This window comes from Stenella coeruleoalba, assembly GCF_951394435.1.
Source record: "Stenella coeruleoalba genome assembly, chromosome: 2".
NCBI lineage: Eukaryota > Metazoa > Chordata > Mammalia > Artiodactyla > Delphinidae > Stenella > Stenella coeruleoalba.
In genome coordinates, this window is record NC_137147.1 from 62,197,944 (window position 1) to 62,225,714 (window position 27,771).

General features: G+C 36.1%; 1 protein-coding gene across 5 annotated transcripts in view; it reads right to left on the minus strand.

Moving 5' to 3' along the window:
* Nucleotides 1-678: 678 nt before the first annotated feature.
* BRMS1L (BRMS1 like transcriptional repressor) overlaps nt 679-27,771 on the minus strand; it is a 41,416-nt gene continuing 14,323 nt past the window's right edge. Inside the window, exons 5-11 of one of the 5 annotated variants that reach the window (XM_079914763.1) lie at nt 22,901-22,960; nt 10,836-10,932; nt 9,697-9,780; nt 8,726-8,790; nt 7,619-7,658; nt 5,394-5,520; nt 679-4,011 (exon numbers count right to left, since the gene is read on the minus strand). In XM_079914763.1, coding sequence (XP_079770889.1) covers nt 3,894-4,011; nt 5,394-5,520; nt 7,619-7,658; nt 8,726-8,790; nt 9,697-9,780; nt 10,836-10,932; nt 22,901-22,960 — 591 coding nt within the window. In that variant the 3' untranslated portion in view covers nt 679-3,893. Of the gene's footprint in view, nt 4,012-5,393; nt 7,215-7,618; nt 7,659-8,725; nt 8,791-9,696; nt 9,781-10,835; nt 10,933-22,900; nt 22,961-27,771 lie in introns of those variants that run through there. The other 4 variants (XM_079914762.1, XM_079914766.1, XM_079914764.1 and 1 more) reach the window with 4 other exon arrangements.

Genomic DNA, 27,771 nt, shown 5'->3' on the forward strand with positions numbered 1-27,771 from the left:
CCTAAATGTACATCAACAGATGAATGGATAAAGAAGATATGGCATACGTATACAATGGAATATTAACCATAAAAAAGAATGAAATAATGCCATTTGCAGCAACGTGGATGGACCTAGAGATTAACATACTAAGCGAAGTAAGTCAGAGAGAGAAATACAGATACCATATGATATCACTTATACGTGAAATCTAAAATATGACACAAATGAACATATCTACAAACCAGAAACAGACTCACAGACACAGAAAACACACTTGGGGTTGCCAAGGGGGAAGTGGGGCTGGGGAAGCATGCGTTCAAAGTTTGGGACTAGCAGATGCAAACTATTATATATAGAATGGATAAACAACAAGGTCCTACTGTATAGTACAGGGAACTATATACAATATCCTGAGATAACCCATAATGGAAAAGAATATGAATATATATATGTATAACAATCATTTTGCTGTATATCAGAAATTAACATGACACTGTAAATCAACTATACTTCAATAAAATTTTTTTAAAAATAAGATGATAACAATGTGTCTGGCACAATACCAGGAAGGGGCTATCTCACAAGAGGACAGGTGACCCCTTCAAGTTTCGACAAAACCATCTTTTGATTCCAAGTTTGCTTTCACACAGATTTTCCTAGAAGGAAAAAATATGCCAAGTAGTTGACTTGAGGAGTCTGGTCTCCTTCTCAGTGAAAATTATTAAACTGACACTCGGCTGTCACTTCAATCCACTGTGAATGGGTCGGTCTAACTCCCCCAGAGCTGTCAACTCAGGCATGTTATTAGTTTGATAACAAAATACCACAGACTGCGTGGCTTAAACAACAGAAATGTATTTTCTCACAGTTCTGGAGGTTAAAAGTCCAAGATTGAGGTGTTGGCAGGTTCGGTTTCTCCTGAAGCCTCTCTCCTTGGCTTGCAAGTGGTGGACTTCTCACTGTCTTCACATGGTCCTTCCTCTGTGTTCACGTATCTGCTGTCCAAATTTCTCTGTGTCCAAATTTCCTTTTATAAGGACATCAGTCAGACTGGACGAGGGCCCAACCTAACACCCATTTTAACTTAATCACCTCTTTAAATGCCCCATCTCCAAATACAGTCACATTCTGAGGTAATGGGTATGATGGCTTCAAATTATGCATTGGAGGGGCGGGGGAGATACAATTCAGCCCACAACAGGGCATATGAATAAAGTTTAAGTTTCTGGGCCTATGAAGTAAGGGGCAAGACTCTGAGCCACAGTGACCAATGAGGGAAACCGCCTCAATTAATCCCACCTGACATATCAGGCACACTTCCAGTAGTTCATCTATGAAGACAATAGAAGGAACATACATTTTCCCTAACCTCCTTCTGAGCTTTTGTGTTCTTTGAAAAATACTTTACATTTCCTTACATTTAGCAATTAAAATCATTTATATTCCAACTTGGCAAGAGACTACATAAATCCTAACTAGTGTATTCATTCATCCTACAACCATTTTCCTTATCAATTCATTTTAGTTCAGTTTTAGTGTACTGGACTTACTGGATCCAAAAACAAAATCAGAAATAACCAACGTTCCTGTTCTTCTTTTTAAATAATTATCAAGTATTTAAGATTGTACATGGTTCTGTCAGTGGTGTTTGAGTTCTGAGTAACAACACACATATCAAAACAACTTTTACGTGAAGAAGTTTGCAATGAAAAGTACTCAGTGTCCACTGAGAAGAAGGGACAGAATGAGGAATGTACATTAGTGTTTGCTAATAATTATTAGTGATGAATTGGATTACTGATGATTAGATTCTTTTAATGGGAAATGTCGAGAAGGGATAGACCAAACATGAAATCCTGGAAGCTGTGACAGTTAAGGTCCATATATTGATACTAAGACAGAGTCTGATCGTAAACAAAGTACCAGCAGCTGCTAGATCACATTTTGCAGATTCTAACAGTTCCCCTAAACTAGACCGTTTTTGACCAGAAGTCAAATGGCAAACTGCCAACAACGAAATATATTTTATAGTATTTCAATCATAGACAAGCATACACTTACCTGAATCAGTATCAATATTATGGAAAAGTTACATATGATATAAACATTGAAGTTCTGAAAGTAAATGTACTAAATCATAGTCAGTTTTTAAAATAAAGACTTTCTACTTAAAATTTCAGAACTTACACGGTACACTTTTATTAAAGTAGAATATATATGCATATATTTAAATTAAATATAACTTAGCTGCCTTAAATATCTAAATATACGCCAATAGAGGTTGAATTGTGGTTTAGGGATGCAGAAACATTTGTTCAACACTCCGACACTCCATATCTATTAATGTAAATTGCCTTAAATCCTTCTTAGAAGTAGACAGGTTATAAATAATAAAAGTGCACAAGTCATTCAAGACACTACGAATGACACGCAAACACATCTTTTTATTATATACTAAATTTAAAAATCCAAATATTATTAAAAATGCTTATGAAACATTGTATACATAAGTACTGTCAAATACTATCAGATTATGACATTATGTACATTTGCTAAGGTTAATTAGAAACAGAACAACGTACATAACTGCTGATAATTAATTTCAGAAGTCAAATATTTTAACATTTGGCAACTGTGAAGTAGTGATCTGCACAGGAAGATGTTTGCAGAGGTAAAATAGCGAGAAAACAAATGGAACAATGCAGATATTCCTGCCCTAAGTGTTAATAAGTAGATCTCTTCCTCATCCTCTTAAGTCTCAATATAACAGAAATTAAAGTGCACAAGACCACCAGGAATACCTGATTTGGTTGTACCCTAATATATACTACAGCCAGTTGTGCTGCCATATTGAGGGTTTCAATTCCCTGTACTGTTCCTGAGGTTTTAGAAGTTAATTTTGAATGTGACTAGGGGAAGAGAGGCCAATGCTTTCTAAATTGCACCAAGTGGCCTTAAAGTGTAGAAACACCAAAGATAAAAATATTAATTTGGGAATAGATTCAAGGAGATCATCCCTGTCTATTTTGCCCTAGGAATAAAATTAGGATACGAATCTAGTTTTACCTCTGGAAAATGCTTACTAAAAATCTGTTTCAAAAGATCAGACATGTACAGCAAGCACCACAATACTGTCAGTTACTGTCCACCACTTACATACTGCATCATAAATACCAGGCATATATACCTGCCCTCGAAAGGTTCACAAGAAATAAAGGTAGAAGCATGTTATTACTTGACACTAATATTTCTAATCAACATGAAGTATAATTTGTAAAAATAGGTCACCTCCATACAATCAAGGAAAAGGAGAAGGAAAGCTCCTAGTCTACAAAAGTGCTCCTTTTAGCTTTCAAACCCAATAGCTTAATTTCGGGTAAAACAAGATTGCAAAGTAAGGCCATCAGTTCTAAATAAGCTGATGATGCCATCTATACATACTCACGTATATATGTTTAAATTTCAATTCTGATTTGACACAAATGTACTATTACAAACCATTTATAGGAAACATTTTATAGGGCTTATTTACAAATATATGATCAGTGACAAAGACACTGAAAATCAAGAAAACTGCAGATAAATGTAGCCATTGCTAACATAGTTCGCTAAAGGTAAGACAGATTTACATAAAAACCAAAGAAAAAAGTTTAGTAAGAAACCCCTACCATATATACCTATTGGTCACTGGGCCAAAAAGGCAAATAAATGTAATGATCATGATTAAACTTTTATCACTGTCTCTTTCAATAACATATCAACATGAGGTCTATTTAGAGTACTACCTACAAATACACAGTCTCTCATGATTCGATGAGAATATTAAGTTACTGAATATATTTTTTTATTCCCATGGCACATCATACTTGGTAACACTAATAAGGTAGATTTAGATAACACTTAAATCATGATTACGAATGTTTAATTGAATATTTTCCTTTCTGTAGCTGTGAAATGTAAAGCTTAGATTTGCTTCCATCAGGCCTCTTAAACCAAACTTCATCATGGTTAATTGTTGTAATTACAGCACTAAAAAGAAAAAAAATACGAATGAATGAATTACAATATGCCTTCTCCACTCATTTTAGAGCACAAACTATAAAACCAAAATAGCTGGACTATAAGAGTAGATTCAGGTATGTAATTGTCATTTATCGGAATGCTATCAGCAGGGCATGCTGTCAAAAATATCACATTCAGCAACACTTAATAGATAATCTCCTTTCTTTTCTTAATAGAGTTGGTAAAACTTACTACTAGAACTATTAAAAGCACATTGTCCCTAACTCCATTCCCACCCCACCTCCAAAAGACGAAAAAGTGGAGCTAACACCACTCCTTATGTAGTATTACACCTCCAACTCATATCAGCCTTGGCAGTAGGAAATCTTTCAAATGCCAAACTTAATTCCCAGTGTCAAGCATCTGTGGTACTTGTACAGATTTTTTTTAACACTACTAATCTTTACATAGACATCTTTCTAAAAATATATGTGTTTAATCCTCTTTTATGCTATTTCATCTCCTTTTTAACCACATTTATGCTAAGTAGTAGTAGTTAAATGTCTCAAAAGCAATAAGATAAAGCAAAGAATCCATGGGTATCATGTATAACCTAGTAATTAATTAGCTCAATGAGCTTCTATGAGAAAAGTTACTATACACACTGATCCTGAAATGAGTATTCTATACTAAACGCAAACACTTTATTTACTACTGATGCCTAGAAAAAGATAGTTTCTTACTGTAGAAGGTTACTACTCTGAGGATTAAATCCTAAACTACTAAAGGAATTAAAGCAGCAATGGGCAATAATATTTTCCAAAGGCCACACCAGATAAAACTTATAAGGCTCTATAAATAATTATATAAACTCTATTTAAGCCTAGACAGATTGAGTTTTTTAAAAGGCAATTTTCAGTTTTCAAGTTATACTTTAATTCCCACTACTCTAAGTTTTTGTTAATTTTCAATTCCTTTCCCATTCTAATTGAAGCAAATTTTTAATCTAAAATACTGTAATAGACCCCCAAAAGTTAAGGATTAATAGAGCCACACTGTGGCAGCATACTGTCAAATTCATAACAGTCTGGATTAAAGGTCATAATATTAGGATCATAGCAAGTCATCTATTATAAGAATTAATAAATGGGATTTCTTACCTGGCTAAATAATTCCAACATTTCCATTTGTGTTAATGCTTGTGTCCATGAACTTAATATGTAACTCTGGTGTATAAAATTAATACTGGTGTGTAAACATGCTAATCAAATCATATGTCAAGAGAAAAAAAGAATCCATAGGGAATTAATAATGTATTATGAATGCACTATGGAAGCAGCAAATATTTACTGACAACAATGTGGTAAACTCTAATACTGAGTAGCACTGAAATGATAAAGGCTTTTTACCTTGTAGGACATTCATCTTTTTTGTCAATACATATTGTCTGTCCACGTATATACCATTCACCATCATAATACAATCTTCCCTCTTCGGATCTAGCACTGTGCAGGTGTTTTTCCAGTTTCACAGGTGCTAAAGGGATCAGTTCAAAAACTGTTATATTAATGAGACATTGTCAGAAGAAAAGTGCAGAACATTAAGTATTAACACCAACCCATGCATATATGTGAAAAAACACTAACAATATTTCTTAGATAACAAACCTAAATCTAATGAAAACAAGAGAATTTCATTTCTTACATTTTTATATAATTCATTCAGTTTTTAATATAGCTATTTAATAAAGCTAAACAATATATAATAAATCAATTAACTAGACAAGTGTAAGAAGGAGAAGCAGATATATTATCAATTACTAGTGCCAACTTCAAGTGAGATTTAAAATCTGAATTGTCATATTTCTACTGAAAATTATATTTTTCATATTTTCTCCCCTGCAGCTGACACTTCCAAAAAAGCAAAGTTTAATAAATATTCCAAGAGTTCCCCAGGACTTTGATTCTAAAAAGGAAATGTCCTCAAGTAGAACTTCCATTTTGAAATCCTAGAAATGGTTTGAGATTCACCAGATAAACTCATGCAGAGAAAAAAAATGTTCTTTATAGAAACACACTGTCAAAAGCATACCATGAAATACACACCTCTGCATCATTCAAATGTCACCACCTCAGAAAGGTCTTCCCCAACCACTCTACCCACTCCTCAGTTAATCTTCATCACAGCTTTATATTTCCTTCATAGCAATTATTACAATTTGTCAGTATCTGTTAGTTATCTATTTACATATACATTATTATTCTGCTTCCCCCCAAGGAAGTTCTAGGAGGTCCATCTGTTGCACCATTGTATTCCCAGAACCTCAAATAGTGCCTCCTATATAGAAGGTGTTCAATAAGTATTCACTCATTCATTCGTTCAACAAATGTTTTCTGAGCACTGCGACTAAAAGAGAGATGTTTCTGACCTTTGTGGAGCTTACAATTCTCTCAGGAGACAGGTAAACATGTAAACGATCAATAAAAAATTACAAATTGTGTTAAGTGCCATGAAGAAAACAAATAGTACACATGCTAAAGATAACATAACAGGGGTCGGGGAGGAGACCCACTCAACCGTGTAGTGAGACTCTTAAAGGAATCCATGACTCAAAAATGTTCAGAATATAGGTAGTTGCCCTTCCACCTAATTCCCAAGGGAAGCAGTTTAGTACAATATTGCTAACAATTTCCTGACATCATATAACGTTTAAAAGAATCCTTGGGTTAAATATAAAATAGAAATTGATCTCTTATAGATTATCTGTTGGGATACGACTCTTCGTATTTAAAACATGTTTTATTTAAAATTCTTGCTTCATTGTTCTTAGGATTAGGAAACCTCATATACAGTGAAAGTAGGCAGAAACAGAGAAAGTTACCCTAGACAATAATGCCCATCACTATCTTGGCAGTGATTTCAGACTTTCCAAAAAATTGTGAATAGTATAATTTGATATAAATTTTACTAAGGCATATCAGAATGTGTAAATCTTAGTGGTGTGTAAATTTTCTTGATGAATCCCACTGCCAGCACTCTAATCTCTCGCCTAGAAAACACAGGCACAGAAGAAATTTTGCCCACAATTCCAGAGGATTCACAGGCTCCCTGAAGGCCATCCACGGACTCCTAAAACCTCCCCTACACAATTACTGAACCCATAAAAAACACTAAGTACATACTTTTAAAATTACTGATCCATTATCAGCAATTGAAATGTAGTTGAAACACTAAAAGAAGAAATACATTCCATTCAGAAATCTTGAAACTTTTACATGAGACAAAGACTCCAGAAGAATTCCTCATAATTCTGGGGATAGTGTTCACTGATGAAGTGAAACCAGTGATAGGGGACTGACTTAAAAAGTCTCCACAGGGCTTCCCTGGTGGCGCAGTGGTTAAGAGTCCGCCTGCTGATGCAGGGGACACGGGTTCGTGCCCCGGTCCGGGAAGATCCCACATGCCGCAGAGCGGCTGGGCCCGTGAGCCATGGCCACTGAGCCTGCGCGTCTGGAGCCTGTGCTCCACAATGGGAGAGGCTGCAACAATGAGAGGCCCGCGTACCGCAAAAAAAAAAAAAAAAAAAAAAAAGTCTCCATAGCGAAGATTTCTGAACTCAGACTAAATGACTTACGTTCTGTTTTCACTCTGTGTGGACCCAGTGTAGCCATTGCCTTAATTTAAAAAAAAAAAAAGAAGAAGAAAGATGTCTGAGTTCATAGGCAAAGTATATTTTAGTTTCTATTTAATATATACAACACTACTGATAAGCCCAATAACAAAAACAGTGAAATACGATCTTTAGCTGCTTCAATAAATTGGTAATATCTAAGACCATAGGAATATATAAAAAGAATAACAATTTCTCCTAGAGGTGTTATCAATATCCGAAATAATCTCAAATTCTCAACTAAGAAGCTTCTGAAAATAGAAAAATTTAATAAGAAAACAAGTCTCCACTTTCAAACAAGCACAGAAAATCCTATAATGCTTGAATGTTTACAGACAGGATGCAAGACATATGATAAGGGTTCAAATATTCACTTTCGTTTATTCAACAAATATTTATTGAGTGTATTCCATGAGCCATTATCAGGCTAAGAACTAGGCACAGAATGGTAATTTATTATTATTTTGGGGTAACCTAAATAAATGCTTTTCTGCACTTTTGCATGAATTATTAATTACATTATCACAGGAAAATACAGTCAAACAGCTGACATGCATCTCTTAAGATACTCTTGCAGGGACTTCCCTGGTGGCTCAGTGGTTAAGAATCCTCCTGCCAATGCAGGGGACACAGATTTGAGCCCTGGTCTGGGAAGATCCCACATGCCGCGGAGCAACTAAGCCCGTGCACCACAACTACTGAGCCTGCATGCCACAACTACTGAAGCCCGTGCGCCTAGAGCCCATGGTCCGCAACAAGAGAAGCCAATGCAGTGAGAAGCTTGTGCACCGCAACAAAGAGTAGCCCCCTGCTCGCCATAACTAGGGAAAGCCCACGCGCAGCAACGAGCACCTAACGCAGCCAAAGATAAACAAACAAATAAATAAATAAATTTATTTTAAAAACTCTTGCAATTCACTATTATCTGTATTAGTATTAACTGTCTTAGAGAGACTGTTGCAAAGTAAAGCATATTTACAATAATATTTTGATGTATTAGTGAAAAATCATAGACTCTTAAAAAGTAGACTATAAAAAATATACTTGCATTCCACTGCTCTTTAATCATACCTTCCTTATTGTTGTCCAGTCTTCAAGAATATCAAGATCTTGTAGCATATAAACTATATACGGACGTTGAAAAGTCAAGGTCAATTTAGCTGTAAGAATTTCACATTTTGAATTATACTTCCAAACTTCTGTTTTTCAGAGAATGGAACAATGACCTCTGGACAAAAACCTTCAGCATGCTGAATTCTGACTTCAAATTATTCTTCAAAAAACTTAGTACCAGGATAAATATGTTCCAGTACTTCAGATGTTATAACCATATTCCCTTAGTCCTATGGTATCAAGGATAGCAAGATATACCACCAACCTAATCACTGGTTTGAGGTGGGGGGAAAAAGGCAGGAGAGAGAGAAGGGTACCAAAGGGAATGCCAAGACTGAATGCACATACTAATTTAATTTAAAGACACTCCACTTTCAGAGACATTAAAAATGTTAAAAAGTACACATGAGGGCTTCCCTGGTGGCACAGTGGTTGAGAGTCCGCCTGCCGATGCAGGGGACACGGGTTCGTGCCCCGGTCCGGGAAGATCCCACATGCCGCGGAGCAGCTGGGCCCGTGAGCCATGGCCGCTGAGCCAGCACGTCCAGAGCCTGTGCTCTGCAACGGAAGAGGCCGCAACAGTGAGAGGCCCGCGTACCGCAAAAAAAAAAAAAAAAAGTACACATGAGAATTAAGCAATCATGCTACATACTAAACAGCTGCTTCATATCAAAGCCCTTGTGATCTACAAAGCCATATTAATTTCAAAGTTGGGATCGTTACTAAATTTCTACTCCTTCCATACTCCTCTTAATCTAAACTATACCCTTGTGCCTTCAATCGGTTTTATAAATCATCTTTCGCTTATTACAGGATCTTGCAAATAAAGACAATGTATACTAACAAAAGTTACAAAGATATGCACAATGCAAAAATGTACATTAAAACAAAACAAAACAAAAAAACCCAGAAAATTTGAAAAAGGATATCTGAAACCACAACTGGCTTCTTTTTGTCAGGACTGAAAGGGTCCTTCCTCTTTTTTCTTGACTGAAGCTCATCGTTCCACAGCTCTGGCAAGTAAATAAAAATTAAGTATTAGCTGATTTCTAGAGATCAAAGGAGGAAAGAAAGACTATATAATTTCATAGTAGCAAAATTTCATTGGTGTCTATGTTTATATACTGCATGTGTATACTATACATATATATATGACTATATATAATTTCATGAGCAGTTATATATTTTGAATTTTCCTCTGCTTTTATTAGAGCAAAATTCAACTTGGCACTTAGTGACTAATAACTGATAAACATATGTCAGGCACTGTGGTAAATATACATCACATGAATGGTCTCGACTAATCCTCAAAGCTACCTCTGAGGCAGATAGTCTCACTACTTCAATTATAGGAGGAGACTGATTTAGAAAAGCTAAAGTGACTGTCACTTGTAGTCACCCAACTACAAGTAATGCGTCATTAGAGCTCAGCTTGTCCACTCTGTCTACTCCATATCAGAGAAATAGAATTTATAACAAGTAAAATAATACATATGCAAGAACAATAGGATAACCCAGTAAATCTTCCATCCAGTGTAGAAAGCCTTTCCACGGTACCTCTGAAAAAGCCATTTCACCTTGGACTGATCTAATTAGTAGTAAGTATTTCCTTTTCCTGAGACAAAAATCTGCCTCCCTGGAAAGTCCATCCATTTGTCCTAGTTTGTGTGGGACCAAACAGAAAAGGGTTTTATTCCTTCTTCCACATGACAATCTTTCAAGGCTTAGAGGAAAGAACATATACTACAGCTGTCTTCCAATACTATTCTTATGTTTTAATAATATTCTTACTATTCTTGTAGTATACTATCTTATGCCTATAGTTCCTGTCTCGCTTCTGTTTTGTTCCCTTTCATGTGCTCCATTCTCTACGTCTTTCTGAAGTGTGAGTCCAAATCAAAGCAACGATCACAATCATATCAGATTCTTTAGCAGTCTTGCCCCTTCCTCTCTCATTAGGACACTTCATTTACATAACATATGTAAAGGAGACTACATACAGCGAGACACCTCAGTAAACCAAAGGTTTAGTGTCACTTAAACATGACAGTCACAGCATTCCCCTCACCTGAGGTAATATCAATGCTATGCCTGTCCTCTTCAAGCCTTCTTATCTTCTCCTCTAGTTCACTCTGCACTGTATCATATAACAAAAGCTTTTCACTCTGAAAAAAAAAAAGAAAGCAGATCACACATAAGTAGAAAGAACAAATCAGTCTATCTTAACTAAAAGTACCAAATAACTCACTCTTAAAGTATTTTAACATATGGCGCTTTTGTTTAATTTCAACTTAAAAATTTTAATGATAAAATGTCAAATATATGAATAAACTAACACTAGAAAATACAGAATCTAAATATAGGGACAAATATATACAATTAAATTGTTTAAGAACATCTAAATGTATATGTGATAAATAAAGAGGCAAATATTTACTTTACAAAAAAACTCATAGTAAGCTCCCATGGCCCCTTTTAAATATAAGCAGGTCCCACCTGTACCACAATGGAGACCTTGTCCTATAAAGTATATCATTATAAAATGGATCACTTTTTCTCATCAGAACAATTCCCTGTTAATATCGCAGAATTATATTAAAATAGACTAATATATCACCAGGAGAAAAATTCAAATCTAAACTTTACAATTATTTTAAACAATTCAATTATAGTCAAAATCCTAAAATTACAGATTAATTATATCCAAATCTTTCAACAAACCTACAGAAAGATTGAGTCACTTGCTAAGAGACAAGACTGTTCACTAGTAAATCAGACTAGAATCCAGGTCTACTACTTCTAGCCCACTGTATCCCTTATTTTAAAAGCCATAGAACACACATCAGTATAATATATAGATTTATTATATAAAAAGCTATGATAGATTTCCACCCATCCACCACACCCTTATCTCTAGTAAGGATATTAGCCTATTGGGCCAGATATATAGCTAGATGTGACTGTCTCATAGAGGCCACTGGAATGCAGTTAGTTATGATTTCTTGTGGATGGCATTAGCCATGCCCATTTTCAGCATTCCCAGTGTCACTTATGAAGTCCTCTCTTTTGGGTTTGAAATTTAGAGTCTACACATGCTTGAAGGTTCTCCTGAGTGGTAGAGAAAAGATGGCTTTTGTCAGGTTGAAGCAATCCAGGAGCTAGAGAGAAAGCAAAGCTGAAGAAGACTAAAACTAGATCTCATATGAAAAATTACCTCATTACATGCTACTCTCTATGCTTACTTCCTTTTACTTACCCCTCTGCCTTTGGCGAAGTCTAACAGATATTCTAGCCTTATCTACATTGTATTACAAGAATTGGTAAATGTTATGTAGCAGAGAAAAAGGGAGAGCAGGCTGTGGCCACAGTCAAGATCGTGTGACAGCTATAAATAGAGCCGGATTCTCCAACCAAAGATGACTCCGAATGCTAAGCAGGAGTGATAAGGCTTTTGCTTTTAAGAATATTTCAATTTTAAAAAAACTTTTAAGTAAAAATTAACATTAAAAAAAAGAATATGGAAGTTTAACTGCTGCATTCTCTTTGCTTTCCATTGATAAATTTGCCCTAGGCCAAGCAGAAATTCTAAAATAAATCTACCAATCATTCTTTACAATTTAAAAAAAAAAAAGCCACAATGGGACTAAAATGTTTGAAGCTATCTCTAAAAATATAATAGGTATATTTTAAAGTATACAAATAGAAGTATCTTGATTCTATCCTCACTGTTATTTCTTTGATCTTCTCTCCCTTATCCCCAACCCCTCAACAACTTTCCCTGAGAAGGAAAGTCATAATGAAGCAGCTAAAAGACACCTAGAAAAGAAAGAGGCATCCAAACTCCCTTGCTTTGGTGCCTGGAGAGGCCTCTATAGTCAATAGGTAACTTAGCTTTTTTAAAGTATTACTAATTATAATTACATGTTTGGCTTCAAAATCCCACAACCCTCCAATCTCCACACCTATACTTAGTGAAGGGCTCACTGAACCCTTTTGCAGGCTGACTGAGCCCTTTTGCAGGCTGACACCTATGCTCCTTCTCATCAGGGCAATGCCAGGGAGCCCCAGGAAAGTGGCTCCAAGGTTCCATGTTTGTACTCGTCTCCCGCTGGCCTGGGTTCAGAACCAGCTCCCTTTCGGCAGTTCCCTGACTTAGGCACCTCACAGTTCCCAACCTGGAATGGAGTCCTCGGAGATTTTCAAAGACTAGCATTACCAGAGAGTAAACCATATTAAAAAGCTACAATCATTTTTTTTTAAAGTGGGATACACTGGAATGAAAAGATAAGCAGAACAGAATTTAAAAGCCAAGAAATAGACCCATTGGTTATGGGAAATTTTATGAAAAGGGTGACTTTTCAAATCATTTGGAAACCTGATGACAATAAATGACAACAGAAAAATAAGTTTAACTATATAGAGAAAAACTCAGGTTCTTTGCCTCATGTTATACAAAAAAATTAATGGACTAAAGAGTTAAATTTACGAAATGAAATCCAAAAGAACTAAGGGGGACGCGGGTTCAATCCCTGGTCAGGGAACTAAGATCCCACATGCCATGGGGCAACTAAGCCCACGGGCCACAACGACTGAGCTCCCGTGCCTTGACGAGAGAGCCCGCGTGCCACAAACTACAGAGCCCACGCACTCTGGAACCCACGCACCACAACTAGAGAGAGAAGACCCAGCCGCCACAACAAGAGAGAAGCCCGTACGCTGCAACGAAGAGCCCGCGCAGCACAACAAAAAGATCCTGCATGCCTCAATGAAGATCCCATGTGCCGCAACTAAGATCTGATGCAGCCAAAAAATAAAGAAAAATATCAGCTTCAAAGAACTAAAGGAAGGATGGGGACTCTTTATTTGATGTTGGGGTGAGAGAAGTCTTTCAAAGCACAAAAATTAGAAGGACAAGTTATTTTTTTAAAACTATGCACACAGAAATTAAAAACACATTAAAAAGCAAATAAAAGTAAGAGGAAGGCAATAAAAAAATATTTACAACATGACAAAGGCCTAATAACCATAAGATGGAATTAAACAAGCATGGATAAGTCAGTAAGAAAAATCTAAATACTATCTATACTCACTGCCAAAATCAGCCAAAAAGAGAGACAGAAAACACAAGTGCAAATTAAAATGTGCATTATGTGATATTATTTTTCACTTGACAAAGTTGTTTCATTCTTTTCAAGTATAATAAACAATGCCAACCGATACTGAGAATATAAACCAACTCAACAATTTGGAAAGTAATTTAGAAACAAGTATTGAGGACTTCACTGATTGTATCCTTTGATCTAGTAATTACACTGAAGATTCCATCCTAAGGAAATAACAACCTCGACCAATGTTGTATGGAAAAGGATGCTCACAACAGCAATACTTGTAATGCCAAAAACTAGGAACAAAGTAAAATCCAGTAATAGAGTATTGGCTACATAAATTATTGTACATCCATACTACTACTCTGCAGACACCAAAAATTCAGAATTCAAAAAGTAGGGAGAAACTGCTAGAGTAAGATTACAAATGAACCCAGATCATAAACTCTCTCTTCCCTAAGACATAATGAAATAAACAAAAATATGTACAAAATAAATCAACAAACCACACTTGTAGTTCTCAGACAAAGGAAGGGGCACAATGTCATGCCATAATCTCTGAACGTGGTGACTAAACTGAGACAGAACCCCAATACCTGCATTATGTACACTACACACATGCGTGCACTTCATAAAGAAAGAATGAGAGAAGGGGGAATATTCTGAAAAGTCTGAGTTATACTTCCAAATCTAGAAAGAAATGAAGGAGGGTCTGGATGAGGGAAAATACATGAAAAGCCCTAGAGACAGAAAGCCCTCTTCATCATGGTAGGCTCACCAGTGAGAAGAAAACTTCCACAGCTCAGCAGCTGACAAGCTCTGCACATAGGCAGACTGTACTGACTCACTCTTAACTATGAATGATGGCCAAAGGACTAGTTATTTGTGAAAAGCATCGAAATGAAAGACACAGAGACAAACAAACAAAAAAGAAGTATAAAGAAACAGACACAAGTCAAGACACAAAAAAAAAATTCAAAACAACTACATTTAATACCCATAGAGGAAAGCGATTACACCCATAAGGAAAGAACAGGAGTTAGAAAAAATATTAAAAAATGAGTAATCAGAGGGCATAAGTGCTCTTGGAAATTAAACACATAATAGAAATAAAATATTTAGTAAAAGGAGTGGATGAGAAAGTTGAATATGCTCTAAAAAAGAATAAAATAAGAATAAAGGGAGGGAGGGGTAGGGACTTCCCTGGTGGCATAGTGGTTAGGAATCCACCTGCCAATGCAGGGGACACGGGTTCAAGCCCTGGTCTGGGAAGATCCCACATGCTGTGGAGCAACTAAGCCCATGTGCCACAACTACTGAGCTCACGTGCCACAACTACTGAAGGCCACGCACCTAGAGCCCGTGCTCCACAACAAGATAAGCCACTGCAATGAGCAGCCCGCGCGCTGCAACGAAGAGTAGCCCTCACTTGCCGCAACTAGAGAAAGCCCGCACACAGCAATGAAGATCCAACGCAGCCAAAAATAAATAAATTTTTAAAAAATGAAGGGAGAGGGGTGGAGGGAGGTACAATAAAGATATATAAGATCTATATAATATATAATAATTATATGAAATATAAGAAAATTCAAAGATCAATCTTGAAGGTCCAGCAGCCAACCAATAACAGTTTCAAAAAGAGAAAACAGAAAATAATGGAGAAGAACAATATAAGGAACTTCCCAGAACTAAAGATATGAGTTTCCTGATTTAAAGGTTCCTTTGAGTATTCATAATGAATGAAAAGAGACACACAACAAGGCACATCATCTTGCTGTTCCACAGCACCAAGGATAAAGAAAAATAGGTATTCAGGAAGAAAACAGGTCACGTACAAAGGATCAGGAATCAAAATAAGAGGCTTCTCATAAGCAATACTGGGAGCTAGAAGACAATGGAAAAATCCCTTCAAAATTCTGAGGAAACATGATTACTTACCATCTAGAATTCCATACTCTGAATTGGGAGTTAAGATGTTTTTGGACACGAAAGATGTAGGGTTTTAAAACATGTCCAATAAATGTTTGACATGCCTCCCTTCAAAAGGTAGAGTCTAATTCCTCTTCCCTTGAATGTGGGTAGGACTTAGTGACTCATCTCTAATGAACAGAATGTGGCAGAAATCTAAGTTATTAAAAACCCTGTCACTTCTGTCTTGCTCTCGTGACCCGTTCACTCTGGGAGAAGACAGTCACCAGGTCATGGGGGCCCTCAGTCAGCCTGTGGAGAGGCCCATGGGACTAAGGCTTCCAACCAACAACCAGCAACAGCTTGCCAGCCTTGGAAGTCAGTCACTTAGGAAGCAGACCCTACAGCCCCCCCTCAAGCCTTCAGACAACTGCTTCCCTGGCTGACCTCTTCACTGCAACTTCATGTGATTCCCTGAGTCGGAACCACCCAACTAAGTGGCTCCCAAATTCCTGACAATGGAGACTGCGAAATAATAAATGTTGATTATTGTTTTAAGCGACTAAATTTTGGAGTAATTTATTACAAAGCAATAGATAACCAATACAAGAGGTCTCAAACAACTAACTTCTGTACACTTTTTCCCAAGAAGCTACTCTATGAAACTGAAAAAAGAAAACAAGATCTAGCAGGAAAGATGTAAAGGGAATTTCCAGGGTGATGGTGAAGAGATACACCTTAAGACAGAGATGCAGCTGGCCTAGAAAGCATCTGAAGGATGCAGCAGGAAGGAACAGGTGAACAAGGGGTCCAGGGGTGGAGAAGTTGCGCCCAGGAGGGAGGACTCCAGAAGGAAATGGGTCTCATGGATTACCTGATGCATTTGATCACGTGGAAAATGGCATTGGGGGTTTTCATAAATCTGCTGGAGTCTCTGGGAAGAATTGGTAAATGAGAGAAAACTAACAAACAATAAATGAAGCAATTAATCCCAAGGTTAAAAAAATAGTTGTACAAAAAGGGAAGTTTAAGCAAAGTATAACTCTTGGATCAGTAAATAATATTTATAGTTACAATAAGAACAAAAATTGTGACACAACAATATTGGAAGAATGAGATGAGGGGAACTATTATGGAATCCTCAGCTTTCATAACAGGAAACCAAAAGGTAATATCTAAAACTGATATTATTTAGAAATATGAAGGTAAACTCCAGAAGCAGTAGATAAAAGATTTTGATAGACAATTGCTGCTGGGATGTAAAATGTGGAGATGGGAGAGGGACTGCTGTTTTTCATTACAAGCCTGTGCCTTCAGAAATATGTACACACATTATCCCGTAAAAACTGACTTTTAAAAGGGTATTCAGGGAGGGGGAATTGGATGAAGACAATCAAAAGGTACAAACTTCCAGTTATAAGATAAACAAGTAATAGGGATGTGATGTACAACATGATTAATATAATGAACACTGCTGTATGTTATATATGAAAGCTGTTAAGAGAGCAAATCCTAAGAGTTCTCATCTCGAGGAAAAATACTTTTTTCTCTTTCTTTAATTTTGTATCTATATGAGATGATGAATGTCCATTAAACTTATTATGATGATCATTTCACGATGTATGTAAATTAAATCATTATGCTGTACACTTTAAACTTACACAGTGCTATGTCAATTATATCTCAATAAAACTAGAAGAAAAATTAATTTTTCAAAATAAAACACAAAATGACCCCCCCCCAAAAAGTATTTAGAGCCATAAGGAAACGCTCATGAAATGCTGCTTATAAAAAAGTTAGGATACAAAATACTATACATAGAGTCATATCAGCTATGTGAAAAACAATTATACAAACACACATACTTATTAACAGTAATTACTTATGCTTGGTAGATTACGGTTGCTTCTATTGTCTTCTTTAGACTTACTTCTCAAGTTTTCTCAATAGACAGTTATTAATGTTATAATCAGAAAACAAAAAATAATTAAATGAATAGACAACCAAAAAATCAGAGCTCTGAAGAGCTCTCACCAATCTTCTCAAGAACTGAAATCCTAACCCTGAACCCTAAGGGCCTGGCTGAGACCTTGCTACCACCTGCTGTCGCATCTGAAAACGCATTTGCAGCTCTGTGGGGAGGCTTAAATGAGATAACCTAAATAAAGCATCTCCACCCATCTTAGTGCCTGGCACACTGTAGTATTCTATAAATATGATTTTCTCCCTTAATTTGACACAAACCATCTGCTGCCTAATTGTCTCTGTGGTTTTTGGCACACTCTCTATGTGCACACCTGTGTGAACCTGTCTAGTCTCTGGTCCCGGCCCCTCCTTCCTATCTGCTGCTAATCAAACTTTTATTCTGACAACTGTCAGTGTGTCTTCCTTCTTCCCACTTCCCTTGCCTCTCAGGTTATTTCTATATGAGTCAAATGTAGAACTAAGGAACAAGCAGATACAAAGCCCTGAACAACAAGTTCAGATTTAATGGTAAACTGCATGAATGACTAGAAAGATCAAAGGATTTCAATCCTGGTCTGCTGCTTATTAATTGTGTGACCCCCAAGCAAACTATTTAACCTCTCTGAGCCTTAGTTAACCCATTCATAAAAATCAAGATAATTCCTATGCTATAAAGTTGTAAGTACTAAAATGAGAGAAAGAATGTAAAACACATAACACTCTAAATGTAAGTTCCCATTCACCCTTTATTTCCTATCTAAAATGCCCTTGAACTACTAGTGAGTATTTTCAGATTAATTATATAATTAAACAGAGTAATTATAATATTAATTATGTATTAAACATACAAAACAGCAACCCATAACTAAACCACAAGAAATTTAGGTAAATATTTAGCATCTCTATGGAGGAGGGAGGACTGTCAAAGCTGAAAAATGATGAGAGAAAGAATATCAATATAATTGTCTAAGTAAAAAACATTACTTGAAGATATCTTATTGACTTGTATTTATGGCAATATAGTAGACTAGATATCCACAAAAAACAAAACAAAATAAAACTTTCACCACACCTAGACAGACATTCTAGATAAAATACCACAAAACTCTTTTTATAAGGTATAGCTAATCCCTTAAGAAAATAAGAGATTACCCCCAAAGACCAAATATAAACAAGGAGTTAAAAACCAGTATGCTAACCTGATATTAAAGCTGGGGTTTTCCAAAATATAGCAGAGGGAGGAACACTCCCAAACTCATTCTACAAGGCCACCATCACACTGATATCAAAACCAGACAAAGATGTCACAAAGAAAGAAAACTACAAGCCAACAACACTGTTGAACATAGATGCAAAAATCCTCAACAAAATACTAGCAAACAGAATTCAACAGCAAATTAAAAGGATCATACACCATGATCAAGTGGGGTTTATCCCAGGAATGCAAGAATTCTTCAATATATGCAAATCAATCAATCAATGTGATACACCAAATTAACAAATTGAAGGAGAAAAACCATATGACCATCTCAATCGATGCAGAGAAAGCTTTTGACAAAATTCAACACCGATATATGATAAAAACCCTGCAGAAAGTAGGCATAGAGGAAAATTTCCTCAACATAATAAAGGCCATATACGACAAACCCACAGCCAACATCATTCTCAATGGTGAAAAACTGAAACCATTTCCACTAAGATCAAGAACAAGACAAGGTTGCCCACTCTAACCACTATTATCCAACATAGTTTTGGAAATCCTAGCCACAGCAATCAGAGAAGAAAAAGAAATAAAAGGAATCCAAATTGGAAAAGAAGTAAAGCTGTCACTGTTTGCAGATGACATGATACTCTACATAGAGAATCCTAAAGATGCTACCAGAAAACTATTAGAGCTAATCAATGAATTTGGTAAAGTAGCAGGATACAAAATTAATGCACAGAAACCTCTGGCATTCCTATACACTAATGATGAAAAATCAGAAAGAGAAATTAAGAAAACACTCCCAGTTATGATTACAACAAAAAGAATAAAATATCTAGGAATAAACCTACCTAAGGACACAAAAGACCTGTATGCAGAAAATTATAAGACACTGATGAAAGAAATTACAGATGATACAAACAGATGGAGAGATATACCATGTTCTTCGATTGGAAGAATCAACATTGTGAAAAGGACTCTACTACCCAAAGTAATCTACAGATTCAATGCAATCCCTATCAAACTACCACTGGCATTTTTCACAGAACTAAAACAAAAAATTTCACAATTTGTATGGAAACACAAAAGACCCCGAACAGCCAAAGCAATCTTGAGAACGAAAAACGGAGCTGGAGGAATCAGGCTCCCTGACTTCAGACTATACTACAAAGCTACAGTAATCAAGACAGTATGGGGCTTCCCTGGTGGCACAGTGGTTGAGAGTCCGCCTGCCGATGCAGGGGACATGGGTTTGTGCCCCGGTCCGGGAAGATCCCACAAGCCGCGGAGAGGCTAGGCCCATGAGCCGTGGCCGCTGAGCCTGCGCGTCCAGAGCCTGTGCTCCGCGACGTGAGAGGCCACAACAGTGAGAGGCCCACGTACCGCAAAAACAAAAACAAAAACAAAAACAAAACAAAACAAAAAAAGACAGTATGGTACTGGCACAAAAACAGAAATATAGATCAATGGAACAGGATTAAAAGCCCAGAGATAAACCCACACACATATGGTCACCTTATCTTTGATAAAGGAGGCAAGAATATACAGTGGAGAAAAGACAGCCTCTTCAATAAGTGGTGCTGGGAAAACTGGACAGGTACATGTAAAAGTATGAAATTAGAACACTCCCTAACACCATACACAAAAATAAACTCAAAATGGATTAAAGACCTAAATGTAAGGCCAGACACTATAAAACTCTTAGAGGAAAACATAGGTAGAACACTCTATGACATAAATCACAGCAAGATCCTTTTTGACCCATCTCCTAGAGAAATGGAAATAAAAACAAAAATAAACAAATGGGACCTAATGAAACTTAAAAGCTTTTGCACAGCAAAGGAAACCATAAACAAGACCAAAAGACAACCCTCAGAATGGGAGAAAATATTTGCAAATGAAACAACTGACAAAGGATTAATCTAAATATATAAGCAGCTCAAGCAGCTCAATATCAAGAAAACAAACAATCCAATCCAAAAATGGGCAGAAGACCTAAATAGACATTTCGCCAAAGAAGATATACAGATTGCCAACAAAAACATGAAAGAATGCTCAACATCATTAATCATTAGAGAAATGCAAATCAAAACTATAATGAGATATCACCTCAAACCGGTCAGAATGGCCATCATCAAAAAAATCTATAAACAATAAATGCTGGGAAGGGTGCGGAGAAAAGGGAACCCTCTTGCACTGTTGGTGGGAATGTAAATTGATACAGCCACTATGGAGAGCAGTATGGAGGTTCCTTAAAAAACTAAAACTAGAACTACCATATGATCCAGCAATCCCACTACTGGGCATATACCCTGAGAAAACCATAATTCAAAAAGAGTCATATACCAAAATGTTCATTGCAGCCCTGTTTACAATAGCCAGGACATGGAAGCAACCTAAGTGTCCATCAACAGATGAATGGATAAAGATGTGGCACATATATACAATGGAATATTACTCAGCCATAAAAGGAAATGAAATTGAGTTATTTGTAGTGGGGTGGATGGATCTACAGTCTATCATACAGAGTAAAGTAAGTCAGAAAGAGAAAAACAAACACCGTATGCTAACACATATATATGGAATCTAAGGAAAAAAAAAAAGGTCATGAAGAACCTAGGGGCAAGACGGGAATAAAGACACAGACCTACCAGAGAATGGACTTGAGGATATGGGGAGGGAGAAGAGTAAGCTGTGACAAAGTGAGAGAGTGGCATGGACATATATACACTACCAAATGTAAAGTAGATAGCTAGTAGGAAGCAGCCGCATAGCACAGGGAGATCAGCTTGGTGCTCTGTGACCACCTAGAGGGGTGGGATAGGGAATGTGGGAGGGAGGGAGACGCAAGAGGGAAGAGATATGGGAACATATGTATATATATAACTGATTCACTTTGTTATAAAGCAGAAACTAACACACCATTGTAAAGCAATTATACTCCAATGAAGATGTTTAAAAAATAAATAAAAATAAAGCTGGGGTTTCCTTGAGGGTATTTGCTGCTTATTGAATGGAGAGGCATCACTTTTAATGGCTATTTGGTTAAAAGAGAAAGATCTTGGGGGAAACTGGGATCCCTGCATGGTCGTCAAGGGTTACTACCTTTAGTGAAAAGGGCGACTGAAAAAATCCACCTGAGGGAAATCTATCTGTCTCAGCCTAGGCAATAAGTGGGGAAAAAAGTTTTCCCTGAAAATATGTTATCTTGGGCCTGATTTCTACATCTTTGGGATTCAAATATAGACCCTGCATCTTCCAGAAAATCCAAAGCCAGAAAGCAGTCATGTGGTGCTGGCATACCAGGATGCCTGGCTGAAACAACTCAGCGGAAATAAAAGCAGACACTACCTGAAGAGCTACAGCCTGTGTCCAAGGCTCACAGAATTGCTACCAATAAAACCTCCAGCATCAGAAAATAAGGAAATAAGGTGTGAGGTTTGGCAGAAATAAAAAACAGCAGAATTAGGCTCTGAAGGATGTCAGATAATGACTTATTGAATAAAAGTATGAATTAATTATTGCAATATGGAAAACCGAATAAGGCCTTACAGATGACTAATCACAGTTCCAGAAGACAGAAGGAAAGAAAATGGAAGACAGACAATACCAGAAAAGGTAACAACTGAGAAATTTCCAGAATTAACAGAGAACAAATTCTGAGATTCAGAAAGCACAACCAATCCAAGTCAGGAGAGAAAAATAACCTCTATGGAGACACACAGTAGAGAAACTGAAGAACAACAAAGAGAAGAGTTTTTGCAGCCAGTGAGGGGAAGGAAAAATTTATCTACAAATGACTGTAACCTTCTAGCACAGACTATGGAAAGTAAGATCCTAAAAACATTAACAGGAAATAACTGTCATCCTGGAATGTTATAACCCCCTAAACTGTCCTTTCACAATTTTTACAAATAAAGCTATTTTTGAACAAATAAAAACTGAGCTTACCACTAACAGACTCTCAGTGAAGGAATGCCTAGGATGTTCTTCAAGAAGCAGAAAATAGACCTGCAAGGAAGGGTTGCAATTCGAAAACAGTGAACAAGAAACTAGTAAACTGTGGATAAACCTAAAAAGAACTAAATTTACGAGATCAAAATAACGTCTCATCTAAAGTATGAAAAACAAGATGGAACTAAAATAGTAAACAACTATACCTTGTAATTTGAGAGGGAGTAACTGGAGTTAGAGTTCTAAGGTCCTTTATAGGAGTTCTAAGGAGGAGGACAGAGTTATTAATTAATATTTAGATTCTACTAATGTAGGTATGCATGTTAAAAATTTAAGGTAATCATTAAAATATAGAAATGGAAGGTATGGAGATAATCATTAAAATAGAAATAGAGGGTATAACTTTATGATGTATTTTTAAAACTCAATAAATCACACATACCTCCCAAAAAAGGTCAGGAAAGAATAAAAAAAGGATCAAGCAGAACAAACTGAAAACATAAAACAGGTTGGAATTAAATATCAAAATACTTACCATCAATATAATTGGACTAAATTTATCAGTTAAAAGACAGAGATTGTTAAAATAGATTTTATTTTAATTCAAGGTTTATGCTATTTACGAGTAATACACCCAAAATACAAGGTCAGAAAAAAGTGAGAGGAAAAAAAAAAGGATGAAAAAACCTTTTATCAGGAAAATTCCAAGCCAAGTAAAACTAGGGTAGCTGTTTTAACTATCAGACAAAATAGACTTTAAGGCAAAAATCACTGTTACAGAGATAGAAGGGTATAAAAAAAGGATAAAATGTTACATTTATTAAAAAATAAAAATTCTAAAATATGTGAGTCTGCTAATACAGACTCTCTCTCTCTCTCTCGCTCTCTTTCTCTCTCTCTCTCTCTCTCTCTATATATATATAAAGCAGAAACTGATAGAATGAAAGATATGGAAAATTAAAAATCCCATTTACAAGAGTATCAAAAATAATAGAATAATTAGGAATAAACTAAAGTGAAAGACTTGTATACTGACAACGTAAAATGCTGATGAAAGAAATTAAAGAAAACACAAATAAGTGGAAAGCCCACGTTCGTGGATTGAAAGACTTAATATTGTTATTAAGACTTAATATTGTTAAAATGTCCATACTACCCAAAGCAATTTACAAATGTAATGTAACCTCTATCAAAATTCCAATGACTTTTTTTTTACAGAAATAGGAAAAACAATCCTAAAATTCATATGGAAACACAAAGGACCCCAAACAGCCAAAACAATCTTGAGAAAGAACAAAGCTGGAGGCCTCACATTTCCTAATTTTAAAATATATTACAAAGCTATACAAAATATATTACAAAGCTATTGTAATTTTAAAAATATGGTACTGGCATAAACATTTAGACGAATGGAACAGAATAAAGAAACCTGAGATAAACCCATGCATATATGGTCAACTGAACTTCAATAACGGTACCAAGACTACATAATGGGGAAAGGATAGACCTTCAACAAATGGTGTTGGGAAAACTGGAAAGCCACATGCAAAAGAATAAAACTTGACCCTTATCTTACACCATACACAAAAATCAACTCAAAATGGATTAAAGATTTAAATGTAGGACCTGAAACTGTAAAACCAATAGAAGAAAATAAGGAGGATAAGCTTTATGACATTGGTCTTGGCAATGATTTATTGGATATGACACCAAAAGCACAAACAAGACAACAAAAACGAAAAGATAAGTGGGACTATATCAAAACAAGAAAGCTTCTGCACAGCAAAGGAACAACTAGAGTGAAAAAGCAACCTAACAGAATGGGAGAAAATATTTGCAAATCATGTATCTAATAGGGGGTTAATATCCAAAATATGTAAGGAACTTGATTTAAAAAATGGGCAAAGGATTTGAATAGCCATTTCTGCAAAAAAAAACATAAAAGTGGCTGATAGGTACGTGAAAAGATGCTCAACATTACTAATCATAAGAAAATGCAAATCAAAATGACAATGAGGTATCACTTAATATCTGTTAGGATGCCTATATTCAAAAACCAAAAGATAATAAGTGTTGGTGAGGATATAGAAAAATTGGAACCTTTGTGCACAGTTTGTGGAAATGTAAAATGGTGTGGTCACTGTGAAAAACAGTATGGAGGTTCCCCAAAAACACTAAAAATAGAACTACCATATGGTCCAGCAATCCTACTTCTGAGTATATACCTAAAAGAACTGAAATCGGGGTCTTGAAAAGATATTTGCACTCCTATGTTCATTGCAGCATTATTCACAATAACCAAAATGTGAAAAACAACCTAAATGTACACTGAGGATGAATGGATAAAGAAAATGTGATATATACATACAATGAAGTATTATTCATCTTTAAAAAAAAGAAGGAAACCCTGCCATATGCTACAACATGGAAGAACCTTGAGGACATTATGCTAAGTGAAATAAGCCAGTCACTTAAGGACAAAGATTGCATGATATCAATTATATGAGATATATAAACTAGTCAAACACATAGAAGCAGAGAGTAGAATGGTGGTTGCCAGGGGCTATGGGGAAGGGGAAACAGGGAGTTGCTGTTCAATGGGTATAAAGTTTCAGTTATCTGTGATGGTTAAGTTCTAGAGATCTGTTGTACAACAAATGTGCCTAGAGCTAACAATACTATATTACACATTAAAATTTGTTAAGAAGGTAGATCTCATGTTAAGTGTTCTTACCCTAATTTTAAAAAGAGAGAAAAGGGCTTCCCTGGTGGCGCAGTGGTTGAGGGTCCGCCTGCCTATGCAGGGGACGCGGGTTCGTGCCCCGGTCTGGGAGGATCCCACGTGCCGCGGAGTGGCTGGGCCCGTGAGCCATGGCCGCTGGGCCTGCGCGTCCGGAGCCTGTGTTCCGCAACGGGAGAGGCCACACCGGTGAGAGGCCCGCGTACCGCAAAAAAAAAAAAAAAAAAAAAGAGAGAAAGAAAGAGAGAGAGCGGGTTAGGGGGAGGGAGGGAGGAAGGGAGGAAGGGAAGAAGGAAGGAAAGAAGGAAGGGAGGAAGGAAGACAGAGGAAAAAAGGAAAAAGATAAAACAAAACAAAGAAAAAGATGAAAGAAATTCCATGAGAGATGTTTCAACTGGGTGCTCTGGAATCATGAGCATTACAGCGTCTCTGGGACTGTACAATCCTTTTTGACCAAAGGAACTTGAGACAGTGGACATGCATTGTGAAGCATCTCATCATTAGCACCTTTGGTCTCCAGATCTCAAATTATGAATGACTTTACTATATTGAAAAGAACAGTATGTGAATTTTCTTAGGAAATGAAAGAAAACTAATATAAAAATAAAAGAAATAAATACAAGGAGGTATTAACAAATCCACCATCACAGAGAGAAATTCTGCTCACCTTCCTCAGTAATTGAAAGATGAAGCAGACAAAAAAAAAAGAGTGAGGAAACAATGCATATACTTATAAAAATAAATAAATGAATAAATTGAAAGTGTTACGAGGAATGAGATATTTGCAGTTTCAAAGTACTTCTCCACTAAATACTTACTAATCACAATGAGAAAAAGTTAAGTATACTTAGAAAAACCTAGAAGACATCACTTAAACCAAGTGATCAGAGTGTACATAACCTATCATGGTACATATCAAAATTGTGCACTGCCTATTAGAATTCAATGAGAAGAACACAGCATCATTGCTGTGATACTCCTACCAAAGATACAAAACCTGGTTCTAATCATGAAGAAACAGCAGACCAACTCAAAATTGAGGAACATTCTATAATATAACTGGCCTGAAATTTTCAAAAATGTAAAGATCATTAAAAAACCAAGGGAAGACTGAGGTATTGTTCCACACTGAAGGAGACTAAAAAGACAAGACAATTAAATGCAGTGACAAAGATAACATGTGATTCTGAACTGCATCTCTTTGCTATAAAGACTGCTATAGGGAAAACTGCTAAAACTTAAATGGAGTCAGAAGATTAGATGGTAGTAACAATATCAATGTACATTTCCTGATTTTGATGATTTTAGTCTGGTTATGTAAGAGAACATCCCTCATTTGTTTGAAATATTCATTATAGTATTCAGGGGTTATGGAGCATCATGTTGCCAACTCATTCTCATGTTCACCAAACAAGTTCTTTTGTACCTTCTTTCAACCCTACTATGAGATTGTTTTCAAAAATGCATCATAAAGACAAGATGTACTAAGCACTCATGGAACTGAAGATTGCAATGTTAAATATATGCTTCTATAGAAGAGAAAAATATGGAATATTCCTAACTTATTTTATGCATCTTGGAATCAAACAAAGATAATATAAGAATTAAAAATTAAATCTCACTTATTAACATAGAAATGAAGCTTCTAAACAAAATATCAGCAAACTGAATCTTGTAATGCACAAGAAAAATAATCATTCCAGGAATCCAAGGACAGTTTAACATTAGAAAATACATTAATAATTTAAGTGCAAAAAAAATGACTAATTCAACAGATGCAGACAAAAGTATTTAATAAACTCTAACAATATTTATGGGAAAATTCTTAGAAAAAAAGAAATAAATTTCCTTAACTTGATAAAAAGAGTATTTATTAAAACCAAACATCAAGTATCATACTAACTGGAAAACCATTAGAAGCATTCCCTTAAAGTCAAGAACACAGTAATGACCAGCTTTCACTGCTTCTATTCCAACATGTACTAGAGGTGCTATCAGTGCCATTAAGACAAGTGAAACAAATAAGAAGAGATCAGAGGACTTCCCTGGTGGCACAGTGGTTAAGAATCCACCTGCCATTGCAGGGGACATGGGTTTGATCCCTGGTCTGGGAAGATCCCAGACCCAG